General features: G+C 49.0%; 1 protein-coding gene across 1 annotated transcript in view; it reads right to left on the bottom strand.

The window, feature by feature from the left end:
* LOC144820014 (protein NLRC3-like) overlaps positions 1 to 14775 on the bottom strand; it is a 548927-nt gene that overhangs the window by 420644 nt on the left and 113508 nt on the right. The window contains exon 4 of the mRNA XM_078677678.1: positions 14349 to 14474. Within this exon, the coding sequence (XP_078533804.1) occupies positions 14349 to 14474 (126 nt within the window). The remainder of the gene's footprint in view (positions 1 to 14348; positions 14475 to 14775) is intronic.

Below are 14775 nucleotides of genomic sequence, written 5' to 3'. Positions count from 1 at the left end.
TCCCTGGCTTCGGAAGAGCTGCTTTTTTCATCCTCTGCCCCAAGGACTTCCTAAGATCCAGAGAGACTCCACCTTTCCACACAGTCCAGCTGCCTGTTCCTCACTCCTACGCCCTGATAGTGCACAAATCCAGTCGTGGCTGGAGGGGAGGGGGACTATGTCGCGCTGGGGGGAGAGGGGATATGTCGCGCAGGGGGGGGGGTTGAAATAAATATTAACCCCTTTAGAGCTTGTAAATAAACCTCCCCAGTGCTGCGCTGTCCATTGGAACTAGTGCTGAATGGACGTCCAACGGTCGTGCGCAGCACTGGGGAGGTAGTGGCCGTGACGACCGTTGGCCGACGGCAGCAATTAAGGGGTTAAATACATTTTAAAAAACTTACCTCAATCACCGCCGGTCCAGGTCCGCGCCACCCTGCTCCTCGACTCCTTGGCGCCTCACGTCACGAATGGGGACTGGCAGCCCCTCGCAGCCAATCCTGCCGCTGCGGGCACAGGTTTCTCTTCACCCCTAGGATGCCCATTAGGAGCCCACAGGGCTCCTAATGGGCATGCGCAAAAAAGTTCAAACGCAAGTGCGCATGAGCGGGCACGGGTAAAAAATTCACCCTCCGTCCCCACTCATGCGCACTTGTGTTGCTTGGTCTGGTGACATGACATCATCATGTCAGTCAACATGACGCCACCCCGCCCACCCCTTTCAGACTCTGAAGGGGGTGGGCGATGTGACGTCATGCTCGTCTTCTCTCCTCTTTACTTCGAACTTAAGTAAACAGAACTGATTCAGTTTACTTAACGCCGAGGCCAGGAGCTGCGGGCGGCTGCGGGCGGGCAGGGGGGCTATGCCCCCACGCCCCAATGGACGCACCGCACCTGCAAGGGGGGTGGGTGGGCGCATGAGATTCTACAGCTCTTCATGCCAAGAACAGATGCATAATAGGTAAGTAGCATTTTCCGTTCCAGGCATGTGAGCTGTAGATCACATGAGCTGTAGATCACATGCTTATTCATAGACTATACAGCAGTCTCTTCTAAGCGGTGGCTATCCTGTAACTGATGAATTTGTTTGAAACAGCGTTTTAAGTACTATTTGACCCACATTAGCCTGTTGTCTGGCTAACACATCTACACAATAGTGTTTGGTGAATGTGTGTGGTGTGGACCATGTTGCAGCTTTGCAAATGTCAGTAATAGGGATTTTGTCTAAAAAAGCCATAGTAGCTCCTAGTATACGAGTGGAATGTGCTCCAGGAGGTACAGTTAGAGTCCTTTTGGCTTTTGCATAGCAAATCTGGATATATTTAACGATCCACCTAGAAATACCTGATTTAGATATAGGATTGCCCTTGTGAGGATGTGCAAAAGATTTGGTCCTTTCAATATAATACAACAGCGCTCCTCTAACATCTAAGGTGTGTAGAGCTCTTTCTGCAACAGAGTCAAGTTGAGGGAAGAAAACCAGTACCGAGTGGTGATGTTCGGTGCCAGACTTTGTCTTCGACCCCGAAGGCATTTGGCTCGGTGCCCGATTTGGCATGAGGCTTTTTGGAGTCAGAAAGCTTTTTGGTAGGCTTCGGTGCCGAGCTTAGAAGTGGGGCATTGGAAGCGTGGTCTAGGTGCCGACCAGGGCCTGGGGCAAGGGTTGGTCCGGAGCCTTCTTTTTCGGTGGAACTGGAAGTTGGGGCGAGGTAGGGACTGTACTTATAGTACGTTGTCCATGCGGGATCTCTTCATCCTGGTCAGAGCCGTCATCAAAAAGGTAGATTTCTTCCTGTTCCTCATCAGCTCCGATGGGGTTGCTGGCTTCTTCTTCCTCCGATTCAGGTCCAAAGTTGTCCGGAATGGAGCCTGTGTGTTGGGTCTGCATGTCGTGTCGTAGGGCCCGAGAGACGCAAAGAGTCTTTTTGGAGCAGAAAGCTTGGCACGCGTTGCAGTCCTGTTCACTGTTTTCCGGAGACAAACACAGGTTGCAGACGTTGTGTGAGTCGGTGCGCTGGCATTTTGCATGGCACCGAGGGCAGGACTTAAAGGGAGTTTGTACCATCGACTGCTAGTCGAACCGGGGGCTAGGACCAACGGCCTACCACAAGCTCTCTAATTGAAATTAGTTTTTACTAATAACACGATCCGTGAAGAAAGGGGAACGCGATCAGAAACAATACCGCCGAGGGTGAAGGTTGTACGCGCCGAGAGGAACGGAAAGATCGGCATCGAACCGGATAGTAGCGAGTCACATCCGAACCCGATGGCGAAAAAAAACAATCTGAAGATGGAGTTGATGACCATGCACACTATCACCGAAAGGAGGAGTCACCTACCTTGTGACTAGGGAGATTTCTTAAAATAAAACAAGGTGCAAACATCCGGTCCCAACACCATATGGCAATCTATGCATAAGCATGTGATCTACAGCACACATGCCTCAAACATGTTTTTAACAGGACTGATAGATTATCCCTTGGAATTCCCTATTAAAGTATCAGATACCTTGACTGCAACCATCTGCTAATTAGGAATGACCACAGGAAGAGAGGGTGAGTGGAGCGGTCAATGAACCCTAACAACCTCCCATGATTTTTTTCTGCTGAACGTCTGACATCCCCTTGCCTACACCATGCTTAGTAATGGATTGCGAGGTCATGTTTATACATTTGCTCATGCAAAAGTGCTGCGATACCTTTGGGCCATGTTTGCGCTATATAAAACTGCAATAGAAAAAGAAGGCACTGCACTATATTGTAAAGCAAAAAGTGACCAGCCTATGCTAGTTGTCAGTGTTAAAGTGAACTTTCAGTGCCGATATTTTGTCTTTGTGGATATTGTGTTTACTACATTCTTTGTTTCCTTATTTTATATTTAATGTGATGCTGCTTTGAAAGTGTTAACATGCAGACTTGAAGGGAGTGGCTACACGTCGCAAGACCTATGTGATTCCTTCGCCTCTCCCCATCTAATGATCACATCAGTCCTCTTGCATTTAGTGCAAAAGGCCGCTTCATATACAAGTGGTAAGCAGATCACGTAGGCCTTCGGCTGAGCCGCACAAGCTCCCATGTCAACTGGGCTAACAAAAGGATCTAAATCAATATGCCTCCCCTGAGTAACTCCCACCCCCAACATCCCCCCAAACACTATCCAAACTTTGAAATTATATGAGTCCTTGTGGTTCTTGCATCGGAACTCACATTAACCATCTTGTTGAGCCTGCCCGTTCTTAGACCAGGCTCTTGTTTTTGCTTAAATCGTGGCTTCATTGTTCCATTGTTTGTTGCTTGTTACAGCCCCCCACCCATCTTTCCTCAATCAGCTGAACAGTTTGCCTTCCTCCACCATCGGAAAGATAGCTCCTCTAGGTGTCATTCTGTCCCTCCAAATCAGAGCTTCTTACGGTCATTTATCCACTCTTCCAGTGTCCCCGTCAATCTTTCTAAATACAGGTTACTGCCCTGCTCAGACAAACGCACCCTATTGTGTCTGCAAAAATGCGGTGACTTCGAAAGGAATGCACAAATGTACTATCACCTGCACCACTACCACATGCACCACTCTCACCTTTCTATAATCAGAAGGAATATGCAACCTACCAGTATGCATCTGTTCTTGGCATGTAGGGCTGCTGATATTCATATCTGTGCATAGATCGCCGCCTAGTGTTGGGTCCGGATGATTGCACTTTGTTGTCTTGGAAGAGTCTTCGTAGTATCACGAGATAGGTGACTCCTCCCCTGGACTACAGTGCGCATGGGCATCTTCTCCATCCTCAGATTGTTTTTCGCCATTGTGGCAGAGATTGAGATAGTAAAGTAAGAGATGGCCATGCCAGAGGTAATGCTGCAGTTGTGACAGGCACCGGGGAGGAGGACGGGTGATATGAATGTCAGCAGCCCTACATGCCACAAAAAGATGCATACTGGTAAGTAGCATATTCCGTTCGAGGCATGTGGGCTGCTGAATTCATATCTGTGCATAGACTGTATAGCAGTATCTCCTCTAGCGGTGGTTACCTGTGCCAGCTGCAGCAGTTTGAAAAAGAGTTTTGAGGACAGCCTGGCCTACAGCAGCTTGCTGTTTTGCTTGCACGTCTACACAGTAGTGTTTTGTGAAAGTGTGTATTGTGGTCCATGTGGCTGCCTTACAAATGTCTTCAAGAGGAATATTCCCTAGGAAAGCCATGGATGCCCCCATTTTTCTTGTAGAGTGTGCTCTTGGGGGGACGGTTAAAGTGCGTTTTGCCTTTTGATAGCATATTTGAATGCATTTAACTATCCATCTGGCTATTCCTGACTTTGATATAGGATTTCTCTTGTGTTGTGGTGCAAGAGCAACAAATAGTTGCTTTGTCTTTCTAAATGATTTAGTTCTGTCCACATAATAAAGTAGAGCTCTTTTTACATCTAATGTGTGTAGGGCTCTCTCAGCTACTGACTGTGGATTTTGAAAGAATACTGGCAGTTCTATTGATGATTAATATGGAAATTGGATACGACCTTTGGCATGAACTTAGGGTTTGTTCTAAGAACCACCCTGTACTTGAATTGAAGGTTCTTGGATTGTTAGTGCTTGTAATTCGCTTACTCTTCTGAGTGAGGTAATGGCAACCAAGAATGCTACCTTCCACGTTAAGAATTGTAGTTCGCATGAGTGTAGTGGTTCGAAAGGAGGTCCCATAAGTCTGGTAAGCATTATATTTAGATTCCAGACCCTCCATGAAGGCTTTGATTGCTGGTACTCTAAACAGTGAAAGGTGTTGCCTGTTTTGAAGGTATGCTGCTATAGCAGCGAGGTGTAGCTGTATCGAAGAGTATGCTAAGTTGCATCTTTGTAGATGCAGCAGGTAACATATGATGTTTTGTATGGAAGCGTCTAATGGGTTGATTTGGTTATTGTTGCAGTAAATAACAAATCTCTTCCATTTAGCTGCATAGCACGCTCGTGTATTTGGTCGTCTTGCCTCCCTAATGATGTTCATGCAGTCTGGAGGCAAGTTAAGGTATCCAAACTCTAAGACTTCAGGAGCCAGATCGCTAGGATCATCTGATTGGGATCTGGGTGTCTGATTTCTCCATGGTTCTGAGTTAGAAGATGGGATGCGAGGAACAGTCTTTGATGGGGAACTACTGAAAGTTCCAGGACCGTTGTGTACCAAGGTTGTCTCGCCCATGTGGGAGCAACTAGGATTAGTGTGAGTGAGTGTTGCCGCAGTTGGCGCGCCACCAGCGGGATCGGCGGTGCTGGGGGAAAAGCGTACGCAAATCTGCCTGACCAGTACATCCATATCGCATTGCCCTGTGACAACGGATGTGGGAACCTGGCGGCAAAGTACTGGCATTTGGAGCTTCCTTTTATGGCAAACAGGTCTATCTCTGGGTGATCCCACTGTTCGAAGAATGGCTGGAGAACTTGGGGGTGAATCTCCCATTCGTGTAGTTGTTGGCGGTGCCTGCTGAGCAGGTCCGCTATCTGATTGTCCTTCCCTGGAAGGTGTTCTGCTAGGAGAAAATGTTTTGGGGAATCGCCCACTTCCATATGCTTTGTGCCAAGTGGGGCAGCTGTGGAGAGTGCGTTCCTCCCTGTTTCTGGATATAGTACATTGCGGTCATGTTGTCCGTCCGGATCAATACAGTCTTGCTGTACAAGTATTTCTGGAATGCTTTCAGGGTTAGGAATATCGCTAGCAACTCTAGTTGGTTGATATGCAGTTTCTTTTGTTTGGTTGTCCAGAGCCTTTGTACTGTGTATTGAAGGTGATGGGCTCCCCAGCCTGTGAGTGATGCGTCCGCTGTTAGTACTAGTTGTGGAACCGGCTACACTGAAGACTGAGAAGTTTGGTATCAAACCTCTCAGCACATTAAACCTGCACTGATGCCAGTGTGGGATTTAATGTACAATGCACGACAGAGGGCAACTTAGAGTTGCCCCCTGAAACCAACCCACATCCTGTGTCTGGACTGAGAGGCTGCCACCCAGCAGACATGTTGCTGGACCCCTGGGAAGCGAGCCCTCCGCTCTCTGCAGCCTGCAACAATGCACATCCTGGGACCAGGTGCTATGTCTCCTCCCCCAGGATGGGCAGGGGAAGCTTCAAAGGCATGCCGCGTTTGTGAGCTTCTCCAGGCCACTTGCTGTACTCAGCAACTGGCCCCCACCAGTTTTGATCCCCACTCAGGCGGGAAGACAGGCGGGAAAAACAAAGGAAGGAAAGGGGGTGTGCCAGCATCTGCCAACCCCACCCCTCAGGTGGGGGAGGCGAGGTAAAGCACAACTCCAGGCTCTCGTCCTTTTTGAGAATGGGGAGCCCTACCCAATCAGAGCTAGGCTCCTGCCCCCCTCATACTGGAGTGGCAGGATATGAGGTGTACTCACACCAGGACAGGGACCCATTGGTCCCTGCCCTTGCCCTACCTGTAACACCCCTAAATTTAGTATTTAGGTGCACCCTGAACCTTCCTTCCTCAGATCCCGATTTTGAAACAAGAAGAAAGAAGACCTGCCGTGCAGCTGCTAACAAGAGGACGACACCAACTGACTTGGTCCCAGCCCTACCAGCCTGCTGATCCTTGAACCTGCTAAATCCCGGCGTCTCCTGTGGTCAGCAACCTCGAAAACCCCGGAGGACCTGACTGCCTTGCTCATCTAAAGACTGGGACTCCCATGAGCAGTGGTTCTGCTCAAACAGCAACAACCCCTGGTGCCAGCCAGGAACTGCGAATCCAGCACACTCCTTACCCGCCAAGCCCGGCCGTGCTTGAGTGGACAAAGACCACGAGGACGTCCCCCCAGCGACTGTGACCCGGAATCCAGCAACCAAGGACCCTTCTGACGACGCCTGCAGCCTCACAACAAGGGACCCCTCCAACCGTGACCAGCTGAGGGCAAGATTTCCCGACACCAAAAGACACCCCTGTACCCGGCGCCCCACTGCCCCCTGTGCCCAACTCCTGGGTGTCTACCTTTCCTACAACATCCCAACTTACCTCTTGAAGTGGTGGTCGCACCTGAAGAATCTCCGTCCCGAGCTTGCAGCCTTTGCTCAACTTCCAGCTTTCCCATTGCAACATTGAGCGCCCAAAGGCCCAAAAGCACCCTGCACCCAGCCGCCCGAGTGCCACTGGAAGTGCAGCAACTACCCTATTCTACTTCCCCACTTGCCCTGTGTGAGTGACCAGGAGCTCAGCTCCCACAGCCGGGTGGCCTGCCTGCTAGCAGCCACCAACGGAAGGTCCCCTATCCTCCATAGGATAACATTGGGCGTACTCTCTTGGCACCCGGCTGCCCCTGTGCCGCTGAGGGTGTAACAACTGTACTTATCTGACCCTGGGAGACCCCTGAGTCTACCCCCAGAACCTTAACTCTGCCAGTCAAGTACTTACCCAAAGACCGATAACTTGATTTTCTCCTTAGGGTAACATTTGCTGGTTTTCACTTGAAATTGTTTCTGTCGAGTTTTGCAACAGTGAAATATTCCTTAAAAATCGTCCGAACAACGAAATGGAAATTACTCACCTGCTATCAGGAGAGATCCTAGTGCTGGATCTTTGAGCCCAGTACTGACCTTCAAAAGTAATTATAACTGTAACTTACCGGTAACTTGGTTTTCCTCCATAGGATTTGTGAGAAAGTGCCATCTTTCTTGCCTTGGTATGCCCCCACTTTTTTTCTGAACTGCTGATGTACTTTGACTGAGTGTGCCCTGGGTCCCTGCCAACCAGGTACCCAGGGCCTGTGTTCCTTCCCTACAAAGAAAAGCTATGCTGAAACAAAACACCCAATTGGCATCTCTGGCCACCTGTCAGCCCCTAGTAAATGGTACCCTAGGTACCCAGGGCATGGTGACCAGAGAAGACCTCTGAGGGCTGCAACACTTACTGTGCCACCCTCAGGGACCCTGTAGCCTGGCACCCACACACTGCCGTTGCAGGTTTGAGTGCCTAAGTACAGAACTAAAGCAAGAGTCGACATGGCACACATCCCCGTGTGCCATGCCCACAGAGCCCACTGCCCTGGCATACTTCAGTCACCCCTCTAGCTGGGTGCCCTATGCCAGAGGTGAGGGCCCAGGTGCATGAGTCCTGTGCCCCTACAGTACCCAGGGCCATTCCTGGGCACTGTAAATGCAGTGTTGCCATTTAAGAGTATATGGTGCTGGGAGGTTGTCATTTACGAACTACACAGCACCATAATGGCTTCACTGAAGACTGACAAGTTTGGTATCAAACTTCTCAGCACATTTAACCCGCACTGATGCCAGTGTGGGATTTAATGTAAAATGCATGAGAGGGCATCTTAGAGATGCCCTCCAAAAACCCGAACTGACAAGTCACGTCTGGGCTGAGTGGCTGCAGAGGCTGCCACACAGCAGACATGTTGCTGGACCCCTGGGTGGAGAGCCCCCCGCTCTCCTGGGCCTGCAACAAAGCACATCCTGGGCGACGTGCTATGTCTCCTCCCCCAGGATGGACAGGGGGAAGCTTCAAAGGCATACCGCCTCTGAGAGCTTCTCCAGACCATTTGCTGTACCCAGCAACCAGCCCCCCACCAGGCCTACCCCCACTCTGGCGGGAAGACTGGAGGGAAAACTACGTCAGAAAGGGGAGTGTGCCAATCTGTGCCAACTCCACCCCTCAGGTGGAGGAGGCGAGGTGAAGCACGACCCCAGACCCCGGCCATCTTGTAGATGGGGAGTCCTGCCTAATCCCAGCTAGGCTCCTGCCCCCCTCCCACAGGAGAGGAGCAGGCTAGGGGGTGTACTCACTCCAGGACAGGGACCCATTGGTCCCTGCCCTTGCCCTACCTGTAACGCCCCTAAATTTAGTATTTAGGGGCTCCCTGAACCTTCCTTCCTTAGATCCCGATACCAACAAGAAGAAAGAAGATCAAGAAGAAGAAGACCCGCCGCGCAGCTGCTAATAACAGGACAACAACAACTGACTTGGCCCCAGCCCTATCGGTCTGTTGAACCTGGAACCTGCTCCTGCCTAATCCCGGCGACCTCGGCGGACAGCAACCTTGGGACACCCAGAGGACCTGCCTGCCTTGACCCTTTCGAAGATTGGGACTCCCATCAGCAGAGGCTCTGCTGCAACAACCCACCTGGTGCCCACCAGGAAGCTCCGGACCAGCCCACTCTGCACCAGCCGAGCCCGGGCCGGGCCAACCCGAACCAAGACCACGAGGATGTCTCCCCGGCAACTGGGACCCGAAGTCCAGTGCCCAAAGACCCTCCTCGACAAACCAGCCGACGCCTGCAGCCTCAGAACCAGGGGCCACCCCAACCGCGACCAGCCGAGGGTAAGCTTTTCCGACCCCTAAAGACACCCCTGCACCCGGTGCCCCGCGGCCCCCCGTGCCTCCCTTTGGGATACCTACCTGTGCTCCAAGATCCCAACTTACCTCTCGAAGTGCTGGTCGCCCCTGGAGAGTCACCGTCCCCGAGCCTGCAGCCTTTGTTCCTTCGTCAAGATCCTCATTGGATAACATTGAGCGCCCGACGGCTCAAAAGCACCCTGCACCCAGCCGCCCGAGTGCCTCTGGTTGTGACCTCTCTGTCCTAATCTACTTCCCCCCTTGCTCTGAACAAGTGACCAGGAGCCCAGCTCCCACAGCCGCGTGGCCTGCTAGCCAGCCGCCACCAACCGAAGGTCCCCTGCCTCTCATTGACTAACATTGGGCCTAACTATCTCTGCACCCGGCCGCCCCTGTGCCGCCTGTGCAGATGAGGGTGTACTAACTGTACCTACCTGATCCTGGGGGACCCCTGAGTCTACACCCAGAACCCTAACTTCACCAACCAAGTACTCACCTGGAAACCGGTAATTCACTTACCTGCCATTGGATAACATTGACCCATTTTTACTTGAACATTTTCTAAGTGTGATGTTTTGAAAACTGAAAATATTTCTATAAAATCAGCCAAAGTCCGAATTCGAAAGTACTCAACTGTGATCCGGGGAGAAGCCAGTACTGTACCTTTCAGCCCAGTACTGAACCGCAAGAGTAATCCATAGCGGGGTTACTAGTAACCTATATTTTCTCCATAGGAATCCATTGTCTGCTTTTTTATGAAATTTCTTCTGTCTACTTTTTAAAACTGCAAATATTCTTTCAAAATCACACGAACTACTGAAACGCAATTACTTACCTGTTTTGAGTTAAGCCCCCAGTGCTGGCCCTAGGAGACTAGTACTGGGTTATAAAAGTAACGCAATCGTACTTTACCTGTAACCTGAATTTCCTCCCATTGGATAACATTGTCAGAATCACCTTGAAAAGTTTCTAAGTGTCAACTTTTAAAACAGCTTTATATTCAGGAAAATTCATCACAGTAACTAATACATTTTTGCTAATTTGGTTTCAGCTTGGACCCCAGGACTGAATCTAAGATCTAGTCCTAGAACTACCAAAGTAATCCTTAAAATAATCAACTGTACTTTCCTATGAAACACCCATTGAGCTCAATGCTAGAGTGTATTTCAGAACTGTATTGCTATTAGCTATCCTGTAACTATTGTGTGTACAAACGTATTGCTCCTCTGCAAAGTATTTACATGAGAGTACTCGTACCTCGAAAAGTATATCTTTATAACTGTTGGTTCTAAAAATAAAACAACTACATCTAAGGATATAACAACAATTAGCCTGGAGTTCAGTTCTTGAGTGTGTGAAACGTTTTGCTGACTGAGTGAGTACAACAAATGCTTTACACTTGGAGAGTAAAGTCAGTCTGACTTTAACCTCTGTTATACCTCTGGGGTTGGTGGACTCTATACACACTGTACTACCTTATTGTCCAGTATATATAGAGCCACTTTCTCACAGGATTGCATTGCTTGGTATTGACCAAAATTTCTTCTAAGTATCGATTTTCAAAGCATACAAATATTCCTTAAAAATCGCCTGTGTAACAAAAACGCTTTCTTTCAACTGTTCACAGGAAACGCACCAGGGCTTAATCCAGGATCCAGGATAACAAAAACATGCGTAAAGTGATTTTATTGCATTTACTTAAAAACTCCCATTGAGCTCAATGTTATTTTGTGTTTAACTTGTATTGCATATTGCAACAACTGTAACTATTGCATTTAAAAGTCTGCTGCTATTTGAAAGTATTCAATTGCAACATCTCATTCTGAGAAAGTATTTATGATACCTACTTGTGGTTCTAAAATAAACAACTATATATTTTTATATACAAAACAATTGGCCTAGAGTTCAGTTCAGTTCAGTTCAGTTCGTGAGTGTGTGAGACCATTTGCTGACTGAGTGTGTACAGCAAATGCTTTACACTGTCCTCTGATACTGCCTTACTGCTCGACCAAGCTACCACTTTAGAGAGTAAGGTCATATCTAACTTTAGCCTCTGCCATACCTCAGGGTACTGTGGACTCTGAGCACACTGTACCTTACTTTGGTCCAGTATGTACAGAGCCACTTTCTTAAACTCTACAAAACGCTCCCTCAATTCCCACCATATTTTCTGCATCCTCTTGAAATCCTCTATGCCACCAAAGCCCCAGGATCCCCGGTAGCCCTGACCTCTTTCTTCTACCTACTCAATCCCCCCAAATGAGTCCGCCCTCTCACCGGGAGCACTAGTTGTCTTCTCTCCTTGGTCACTTGCCACCTTCCGAATCCGGTCCCCGCAATTCTGGCACATGCCTCTTGGCCTGACGTGCACCTCCCCATCCCAGGCTACTCTCCCCACTATCAGAAGGCTCGCCCTATACTTGTCCCCTTCTGGACTACAGCCACCATTGTACGGAGCTCATTCCAGGCCAGACCCCCCTCACTCTGAAGAGGAGGTCCCATCCCCGCAGCTGTCACTGTCAATTGAACCAACAAGTGCCCAAAGCATCCTGCAGCCCATTGCAACACCCCCACATCCCCCCGGCACGCCCCTCTTAAGGTACTGCTGGCTCCATGATCCTTACCACTATCAACCTGAGAGCTGGGACCCTGTGCTCCACCAACTTTACAGGCTTATTTGCCCCCTTTTCCTCACCTGCAGCCCTTCCAGGGACCCCCGCACCACTTATAGTCCCATCTGTCTCTCCCTGCTGTCTCAGACTCTGTTCAAATTACACATTTAAGAACCGAAGAACAACTCTCCTTGGGAGTTAGCCGTAAATAAGGCCCCTAACTAGAACTAAATAACTTGGTGTTGTTGTTGTGAGGTCTCTGGGGGAGCCTCCAAAGCAACTCCGGTGGCCCTGTACTGCCGTCATTCCCCATAGGCGATCACCGGCCACCCGCCACATCCCTGCAGCCGCCAATGATTCTCCACAAGCAATGGCGCTGCAAAATCTGCAGCATTCTGGTTCCCTGCGTGACCCAAACGCTGGCCACAGGGATTCCCAGCCCTCAAGGGGGGTGGAGGAGGGGTGTCAGTACCTGCAGTGCCTGCACCTCTCTTGTGCATCAGGGAGCAGTAACATGACGACCTGGACTTTTGCCTTGACCCTCTCACTGGTGCAACCATCACACTCAGCTCTCCAGGGCCCTGCAATCCGAGGGGGTACCCACCGGGGGCCTAACACAACACTTATTGTCTGATCGCACCAGGGCCAACAAGGTATGCTTGACCACCTCCTTGTGACAGAACACTGGTTCCCCAGAACTCCTTGTCTGATACCTGTTGGCCGCAGGACTGGCGTCACTGTTCTTCCAGTGAGCACCTGAGGGAGGCCCAGAAACATCCCCCCCCCCTCACCATTCTGCTCAGGGTCGCTCGCACTTCTCCCGCACATGGAGGATGGAGGGGGCTTAGATCCACAGTCAAAAATCATTGCAGAGACACCTGCGGAGGCTGGGTGGAAGGGGAAGCCACAAACAGCTTGACTCTGCCCGAGAAATGGATGCCAGTGTGGAGGCGCCCCACTGCTTTCAAAGCGTGTATGGCGGGTATTGAATTTCAGGTTCTGAGAGGGCAACTGAAGCCATCATTTTACCCTTTGATCCAAATTTGCTGCCTTCAATTGGCATGATTAAGTCAGTGTTGCACCCAAACTGAGAAAAACTGCCACTTTCAGAGACAATTTGGGCCTTCAATAACACGTCACAATTTCAGGAGCTCTAGAAGTTCCCTTCAGCTCGAAAGGGGGTGCAAAGAAAAGTGTGATTGTCGTATGCACTGAAGGCTTTATGGATGGCCCTATGGCCGCCATACCACTGCTTCGTTCCCTCCCCTTCTTCCAAACCTTCCCAAGCACACTGTGCTGCATGTGCTCAGCCCCAAATTAAAGACTTCTGGGATGTTAGGGATCCGTGAACACATGCAGAAAGTGAGAACTGATGTACAGCAACTGTTTGAAATGAGCATCTCTTGCGTGGTTTTCCCCAGATTTTTTTTGCCTTTACTACTCTATTTTTGTTGAACCCTTTTTTGTTGGCTACAAGACTCTATGCATGTTATCCTTGCTAGTTAGCAATAAAGTGCTTGTGGACTTCCTTTTAAACAAAGGGAAATTGGCATATACCTAATTGGCACATTTAACTTACTTATAGGTACCTAGTATATGATAGTATATGCACCTAATGCTGTCTGAGAATCCTGAAGGAAGATTGGACCTGCTTGCCTTCAGGACCCCAGTAGTGACTGCAAGGGTCCGTTAGCTGACCTCCTGTTTGAGCTAGAGGGACACAACAAGCTTCCATAGGCATTCCTGCTTTCTAGATCACCAGACACAACTGGACCTGAATTCATCCTCTCTGCTGGCCTCTATGGCCAAGTGTTGTCCTTAGGGTCCTGGACCCCTGAATGGAGTTAGAGTGCTCACTGCATAATTGAAGGTTTCCCCAGATTCAGTGCAGAGCCGCGCAGAGACGTGCAACTCCCGAATGAGAGCCTTATCGGCCCAATGGAACAATGAGTCGGGTTAAGGTTGAGGGAATTGAGAGCTGATTCCCATAGAAACACCCTCCATTTTGGCTCATCCTATCACAAGACTTATAAGCTCTTATCAGCACCATAGTTCACTTGAAAACGGTGCATTTTGTGGTATACAAGGAGAATTGCAACACATTACTTAGTTCCTGTGCACATGCATGGATGAGAACTCTGTTCTTGTATGTATATTTGTCATCTTTTAAAAGTGTCAATCCGTAAAGTATTTTTTTCCATAAAAGACACGAAAGAGTAGATCATGGTCCTCAAATGACCTTGATTAACGTTTGCAAATGTAGCCTCCTACTGTAATGAATACCATTAGTCAATGCTGCCCAACTCAGTATCAATCCTGTGTTGTTGGTAAATACAGACTAGAAAGCTTTTCTTTTCCAGCACAAGCATGGTTTCTGACAGCATTACTTATGTTCGAGCATTTGTATATGACAGCTTGGAACACTTTGCATACCTTCTGGTGGTGTCGACCACTTCTGATCGTTTCTGAACTTTCTGAACATGGCCAATAACAGAGCACTTATAATCAGTGGCACAGGAAGAAGGCACAATCGCCTAGACCAGGACCTTCTGTTGTTCTCTGTAAAAATGTACAAACATATATTAAATACAAATGTAGGTACTCCTTTTCAAAGTAATTCGTTTAATGAAGAACACTAATTTAGTTCCATTTGCCCTGTGCTTGTAAGACACAAGGCATACTTCCCTTCTGTATAAACAACAATCTATAAAAAAAAAATACCTGTATGTTTCACTGAAAGCCATCCCCATACCACGCATTCCATCGCTAAAGGCAGAGCCTTGCTTGAGCGGATGGCCTTAAGCTCAAACATTTTAAGAGACTACGTCAAGCATTCGATTTTTATAAACATTTTCAAGAC

The sequence above is a fragment of the Lissotriton helveticus genome, chromosome 1_1 (genome assembly GCF_964261635.1).
Source record: "Lissotriton helveticus chromosome 1_1, aLisHel1.1, whole genome shotgun sequence".
Classification (NCBI taxonomy): domain Eukaryota; kingdom Metazoa; phylum Chordata; class Amphibia; order Caudata; family Salamandridae; genus Lissotriton; species Lissotriton helveticus.
Note: the sequence above shows the minus strand (reverse complement) of the source record. Positions and strands in the feature narration are given on the sequence as shown.